The following is a 7,371-nucleotide window of genomic DNA, read 5'->3' on the forward strand; positions in this document are numbered from 1 at the left end:
GCCCTGTGATAGACTGGTGACCTGTCCAGGGTGTCTCCTGCCTTCACCCTGAATCAGATGGGATAGACTCCAGCCCCTCATGACCCTAATGAGGATTAAGTGGTGTATAGATGGATGGATGGATGGATGGATGGATGGATGGGGGCTTTGCAAGGGATGGTACCATGCTCAGAGTAAATGATGCTAGCCCCTTGATGCTTTGCAGCAGCAAAGCAGCCCCAGAGCATAATATTGCCACCACCGTGCTTGACAGTAGGTCTGGTGTTCTTGGGGTTAAAGGCCTCACCTTTTCTTCTTTAAACATATTTCTGGTTATTTCTGGCCAGTGGTGTTTTACACAAAGTAATGAAAAGGCGTCAGTGAAAAAACTATCAGCCAAAAGGTTTTGTCTTGGATTCAGTTTGGTGTTCCAACAAGACAAGGATCAGAAGTGGTAAAGAAATTGCAAAATCAGGCTAGAATAAAGAATCCAGGCTGCTCTCCCAAAAGTCCTGACTTTTACTCCATCAAGAACCTGTGGACTGTGATGAAGACACAAGTCGGTGTAAGACATCCAACGAATTTAGTTGAACTGCACCAGTTCTGTTAAGAGTGGTCAAAGATACAACCAGAAGTTTGTAGACAGCAACCAAAAGCACCTAGCTGAGATGACATTCAACCAAATATTGGCATTTTTGTATGTATATTTTTGACCCAGCAGATTTTATCATGTTTCCAGAAGATCCTTAATAAGTCTATAAAATAACCAAAATGCATGATTGTTGTTTTTTGTGAGAAGTATAGGCTTCAATGATTCCATCACAGAAAATTCTAAGTTATAAGAATCATTTGAAATTCAAGACTGGCATGATATACAGTTTATTCAGACCCTCCCATTAAAAAAGGAAAAACAGCTGTCACTGAAAGAAGTTGAAACTGACAAAAGTAATAATAAAAATTCTATGAAAATCATGACATTCCTTTTGAATTGTGGTTCAACAGATATATTTTTTAAAAAACAAAAAAACCCCAAAAAACTAAACAAACAAACAAAAACAAAAAAACAAGCAAACAAGCATGATGGGACCCATAAACTAATATTTTGTTGAACAACCCTTTGAGCCAATCACTGCAATCAAGTGTTTCCTGTAACTCTCAATCAGACTTCTGCACCTTTTTTTTTTCAATTATTCTTTTCAACCACAATTCAAAAGCAATGTCTTATTTCACAAAATTATTATTTAGAAATGTTTTATTTATGATTACTTTTTTCAGTTTTTAGTTGTTTGAGTGACTATTTTGCCTTTTCTTTAATGGAAGGGTATGGATACATTTGAGGACGACTGTTGATGATCTTTATAAGTTTATGCAACTTTTGTTCAGGACTATACATGTGATAAGATCTAAACTTTTGCACTTATGAATGCAAATAAATTATCTTAATTCATTAAATAATATCCATCATGGGAAATGACAGACTTTTCTGGCTTACATATCTATAATTTCATGACACAAGACTTTGTGTTGGTTTTGCTGTGACTTAAACCACTTTATCCGGAGGGCTTTGGACGCGCATCTTGGACATGTGACTCGTGTTTGCCCCCTGGTCTGAGCCAATGGGCGGGCGGCTTGAGTCAGATGGGGGCGGGGCGTCAGCAGCAGCCGACTTCATCCTCCCTGTGATCGGCCTCTCAGGAGATTATTCCCCTCCTGGATGTTTGTTTGTCTCAGTTTCGGATCATGGCAGGATCCTCTGCAGTTCACGGTTCAGCGGAGCGTATCGGCTACATCACCCGCGTCCAGAGCTTCAGCGCCTGTCACCGGCTCCACAGGTACCTCACCATCCTCACCCCCGGTCCGCCCGCCGTGTGATAGGAAGCAGGTTGGCAGAGTTTAACAGTATAAGTGTGTTTATTTCTGACGCCGAATGAAAGTGAAAGTCGCCTGAGAATGGAGGTTTGCGTTTGACAGGGCGCTGCAGCTGTTTTAACAATAAGCGAAAGAGAAATGGTCAAAATTGGTGTTTCATGCACAGATGCTGGCGCTGCATGAAAAGCGAAAGTCTGTGGCACCACGAACATCCGCTGTAGGGCAGCTGTGGAGCTGGTACAAGTACCTGCTGAGTGTACGTTTTAGTTGAACGAAAGCGCAGATTGAATGAAACCGCTTGTGGGATTTGTAGTTTTTGGAGCCACAGAACGAACTCATTGCACAAACGCTGCGTTCAGGTTCCGGTGTCGCTGTCGTAAAAAAAAGACAGTGCTACGATCTTATTTAATTTTAAAATAAACATAAAACACGAGTTGAATCATATTGCTTTTTGTTAAGTATTATCTCTTTGGAGCTTCATACTTTACTTTTTATATTCTTAAATAGCACCAGTCGATGCTATGCTTATAAACACCGTTTACGAGGCTGGATTCAGCTTTTTCATTTTATTCATTAAGTACAAATGAACAATATGTAGATACATTACACATGGTGTAGTTTGTAATAGTAAAGTGAATATAGGAAATAGTAGTATGACAAATCAGGGCTGGGTGGTACAGCTGAAAAGGTTATAATGATATCATCACAGCTGATACTGATCAATATTCATATTTTTTTCTGACCTACTTTTGATTTAAACCAGGAGGAAAAAGGTTTTGGTTCAATTTAAACACTTTAAATTGAAGTTAACCTCTCTAGCCTGTCTGTCAAGGTACAACGGTAATACTTTCAATGTTAAAACATCAATGCAACTCACACAAAGAAATAGATTTATGAAATTAAATAAGAAAAAAGTAATGTACTCTATTCAATACACATTAAATAAAGAAAGCAAGTAAAACCTGGATGTGTATGGAGAGCCAAGCTGCCACACTGTGCTGAGGTCAGTGGCTGGATCAGGTATCAGTACAAAGGCATCCTTCACCGGCCTCCGCAAGGTCCTCCATGTCAAGCCCTGGAGTGCGTTGCTTATGCACATGGATGTCTTTGGGGGGATTACGTTGCTACTTATGTTTGATACTTGATGGGAGTACAGTTAGGCAGTGTCACAACAGATGATTGACAGGGGCTCGCCAATAACAAACCAACACTTTCCATCAACCTTGCAAGCAGTGACTGCACCTTATTGGACAAAATGCAGATTTTTCTGTGATGAAAACAGTTGACCAGAACTTGTTTCTGAAAACATTTGAGGCAAGAAATAAGCCATTCAGATGCTGCATCGGTCTTTATTTTACATTGACAAAGCAGCAGTAGCCTAGACCTCCCGTTGGTGAGGTCTATGGGTGCAGACGGAAGTGACAGAGGACCCAAGCAGCTGTAGACTAGCACACCTCAGGAGACCTCAGAGGAGCCACGGAGAGAGACAGAGGATGAAGAGGCTCCATTATCAAGGCATATGATAGACTGTTACGATCCAAGGAAGGTGCAGGTTGGAGTCACTGAACAAAACAAACTTGTGTGCTTCTATGGCTGTCTGCATCGGATGCATTTAAGTGCAGCTATTGAGCATTCAGGTGTCGCCACTGTTTTACAATTCACTCTTAACTGTTAGCATCCAATTCTTAAACCTGGACTGATTATTACATTTTTTCCAGCTTTAGTCAAGATGCACAAAATACCACTTTGCTACTTGATCTAAATAAAAGCAGCTCTTTTTAAACACCTGTTGTTTTCTTCTTATTTGTTTGTACACATCATAGGTATTGTTCTATTGCAATAGCTTGTATACTATAAGCTATAATCTATAATGATAAAATGATGAGTGGGCCTATTGTTTGGCTATTCAAAACTTGTTGATTGATTTTCTGTTTGTATCGTAACAAACTTTGATCTCCTATTCAGCTAAGCTTTAAATCACATCTCCTGTTCTTATGTAATTATAACAGGTATGCATGAAAAGCACCTCGAAGCGCACTAGGACTGTACTCCTATTTTATATATGTGGATCTTTTTATGTATGAGATGTCCTTGAACGCAGCATGGTTCAATAAACCCTTGGCCTCTTTTTTTTTTTTTTTGTTTGACTTTGTAAAATCACAGGTCAAAAAATGCAGGTAAGGAGAAAAAACTTAAGCAGTGCAACAGGATTTACTCACTGTTCCCTTATATCTTCCTCAGCATTCACTTGACTGACAAGGACAATAAAGAAGTGTACGGAAAGTGCAACAATCCTAACGGCCATGGACACAACTACAAAGGTGTGTAGTGCTCTTTCATTCCACCCTGTTTTGTAACATCGAATAAGTATAAATACTGTGCTGTTTCTCTGGTCTCTTGTTCATTCAGTGTTCTCATTTCTCTCCACAGTGGAGGTAACTGTGCGTGGAAAGGTGAGTGTCTAGCAGGCGTTTCTATGAGAACTCCAGATCATACTAAAACTACTGAATCTAGAAAAACACAGTCATACGAAGTGTGACAAAAAAAGAAACCGGACATTGGTTGCTGATCACATGATTCACCAGCAGCACAGTATTGGTGTGTGGCACAAGCAGTTCAGAATCAGGCAGGATGACGTGGAGGATGACCCAAAACATCCATCAACAATAAAAAGCTGATGCCAACATCCGAAAGGTCAAGGAACTGGTGCAGAGTGATCGCAGGCTGACAATCAGAGTGATGGATGAGAAGCTGGGATTAACAGGGAGTCGGTCAGGACCATTTTATCGGATGATTTGGATATGTGGAAGAGTTGTGTAAAGTTGGTGCCCAAATTCTCCAAGGACCAAAAGACCCGTCATGTGGATGTTTTGGAGCAGCTAGACAGCAACCGAGAGTTTTTGGACAACGTCATGACTGGCTATGAGACCTGGATCTTTCAGTATAAACCCGACACCCAGCAGCAGAGCCTACAGTGGAAGATGCCGGCGTCACACACACCACTGAAAGTCCTAATGCCCAAATCGTCCAATAGGATGGTCCTGACTGACTCTCTATTAAATCCCAGTTGCTCATCCATCACTCTGATCGTCAGCCTGCGATTGCTATGCACCAGTTCCTTGACCCTCCGGATGTTGGCATCAGTTGTTGCTGTTGAGGAACGTCCTGGTTTTGGGTCATCCTCCACGTCATGCCGCCTGAGTCTGAACTTCTTGTGCCACACATAGACGGGACATTGTTTACTCCTTGTACACAACCTTCAGCATGGTAAGGCTTCCTCCAAGAACTTGACTTGCTGGGCAACACTACGATGTGCTTCATTACTGTGTAGCTACTAAATTGTGTGATCAACAACCTGTTTCTTTTTTTTTTTTTTGCCTCACCTCGTACATAAATTGACTTCCTGTTGTAGTCTTAAATTCACATAGCAGGCACACATATAACCCAGTGTTCTGGATACACATTCACAGATCGATCCTGTAACCGGCATGGTCATGAACCTGACAGACTTGAAGAAGTGTATTGAGGTAAGATTATCGTAACTTCACTGTCTTGTTTTGAAATGGGATTAACCAAAGTGGACTAAATGTTTTCCATAAATTAAACAGCAAACACTTATGCGTCTATGCAGAGAAAAAAACAGGTGGAAGAGACAAACCAGAATGTTTACTTTGAAGTACAAATTTCAATTTAAAAAAAGTATATTTTGCATTGACGTTGATTTGGGGAAGAGTATTTGTGATGCTGAGTGACTATATTTGCAGTATGTTTTAGTCCTAAAACAAGTACGTTGTGACCTGGTTGGTATTTATCACTTTGGCTATTTCAGAAAAAGCTCAAACGTCCTCTTGCTTTACGTTCATTCTGTGTGTGCAGTTTGGAGGAACTACAGAATTGGATGAAGATTACCTTTGAGTTTGCTAGCATGAGAGACATTTTGATCGTGCATGTTGCCATTAAATCCATCAGTTCATATGAAACATTAACAAGTAATGTACTTGTTATTATACTCTCTTGCTCCTTTGTAAAAGTTCCTAGCTTATTAAACAGGTGCAGGATGGAGCATTATGTGGACACCTAAAGGCTTCATGTGTGAAAGCCGTTTCTCTACCTATGAAACTCTTTTTAGCAACTTTCTTTCAACTTACCAGCTTGTTGACTTGATGTACTTACTGTGAAGTACAGCATTTAATGTACCGACTAATTAAATAACTGATGAATCGATCTCCCTGCAGGAAGTCATTATGATTCCACTGGACCATAAAAACCTTGATAAAGACGTCCCTTACTTTGCCAGCGTTGTAAGGTGCGTGTATTTCTGAACTGCTTCCACAGCATTTCCACAGACTAAACACACATTTGTTTTCACTGAAACTTCTTCTGTCTTGTCTGCCTGTTAGTACAACGGAGAATGTGGCTGTTTACATCTGGGACAACATGGCGAAGGTGCTCCCACCCAACCTGCTTTATGAGATCAAGATATATGAGACGGATAAAAACATTGTCGTATATCGAGGAGAGTAGACGTCTGAGTGCTCATATTGTGTTTGGTGTAATAGCCCTGAAAGTGCCATTCATTTCTCTTTGTTTAACTGTACTGTCTGCAGACTCTGGTTATGTGACCGATACAGGATTACCAAGACTCAGATTCTATTTTTTACTCTTGTATGCCAAAGACTGTGTCGTAAATCCTAATGTTCAGTATTCTTGTACAACTTTTGTTCTCGTGAAGGTGGATGACCTTTAGAACAGTGATCTTTTTGGTTAATGACTGCTTAAAACAAAGCAGGGTGGTCATGGGAAGGGTGTGAAAAACGTGAATATGAAATAATTCAATGCGTGAGTAAATCACTTCACTTACAACTCGGTTCTGAGCGCTTCTAGCCTCTGTGTCCTCTGCTCTCTGTGTCGCCACCGTTTACGTAAGAGATGCTCTTTTTATTTACTCAACCAAAATTCACCAGTAATAGAGACAGGACCCAGCTGTTATGCAAGCAGAGCATAAACTTGCACAGCTGGAGGGTGCACGCTATGCTAATTTTAGCCACCCATAAACTCACTATAAAACTACATTTTTTGGCTTCACTGTGTGTGAAAGTTAGTCGTGGCATCACTAGGGATCTCTTTTATCCTTACGCCAGGGTCATGCTCCTAGAAAGGTTCAGATTTGTAGCTCTCTGTTTTATTTAGTTAGAAGACAAAACATTTTTAGAGTATGTTCTGAGGTCTCCACTGAAACAAAATGATTCATTTATTTATGGTGAGAGCTTATACCAAAGTTACATGTATCCTTGTGTTAGTGTAACACTTCAGCCAATTACAGTCAATCCTGTTTTGTTTTGTTTTTCTTACTAGCAGTGCATCATCTGCAAATCCTGACATTAACAGAGACCAGCAGCAGACAAAACCCCCACATGTGCTGTGAGATAGATTGTATGTATGAATAGTTTTTCTTTCAGGCCACACCATGTATCCATCAGAGCCGTAGAAACACTGACATCTAGTGGTGGTAAAGCTCCAAAC

General features: G+C 40.4%; 1 protein-coding gene across 1 annotated transcript; it reads left to right on the plus strand.

Moving 5' to 3' along the window:
* Window positions 1-1,645: 1,645 nt before the first annotated feature.
* LOC103376306 (6-pyruvoyl tetrahydrobiopterin synthase-like) lies at window positions 1,646-6,716 on the plus strand. Its single transcript, XM_008306681.1, has 6 exons — window positions 1,646-1,811; window positions 4,090-4,169; window positions 4,279-4,301; window positions 5,319-5,375; window positions 6,084-6,154; window positions 6,249-6,716. The coding sequence occupies exons 1-6, from the start codon at window positions 1,720-1,722 to the stop codon at window positions 6,370-6,372; spliced, it is 447 nt and encodes a 148-aa protein (XP_008304903.1). The 5' UTR covers window positions 1,646-1,719; the 3' UTR covers window positions 6,373-6,716.
* The last annotated feature ends 655 nt before the right edge of the window (window positions 6,717-7,371 follow it).

The sequence above is a fragment of the Stegastes partitus genome, unplaced genomic scaffold, assembly GCF_000690725.1.
Source record: "Stegastes partitus isolate 25-593 unplaced genomic scaffold, Stegastes_partitus-1.0.2 Scaffold3809, whole genome shotgun sequence".
Taxonomy (NCBI): domain Eukaryota; kingdom Metazoa; phylum Chordata; class Actinopteri; family Pomacentridae; genus Stegastes; species Stegastes partitus.

What these genes read in the sequence shown, in the direction of transcription:
- LOC103376306 (XM_008306681.1), top strand. Translation starts at nt 1,720, where the DNA reads ATGGCAGGATCCTCTGCAGTTCACGGTTCAGCGGAGCGTATCGGCTAC. An exon ending in GCCTGTCACCGGCTCCACAG is followed by an intron (nt 1,812 to 4,089) that starts GTACCTCACCAT and finishes TATCTTCCTCAG; the next exon opens with CATTCACTTGACTGACAAGG. An exon ending in AGGTAACTGTGCGTGGAAAG is followed by an intron (nt 4,302 to 5,318) that starts GTGAGTGTCTAG and finishes ACACATTCACAG; the next exon opens with ATCGATCCTGTAACCGGCAT.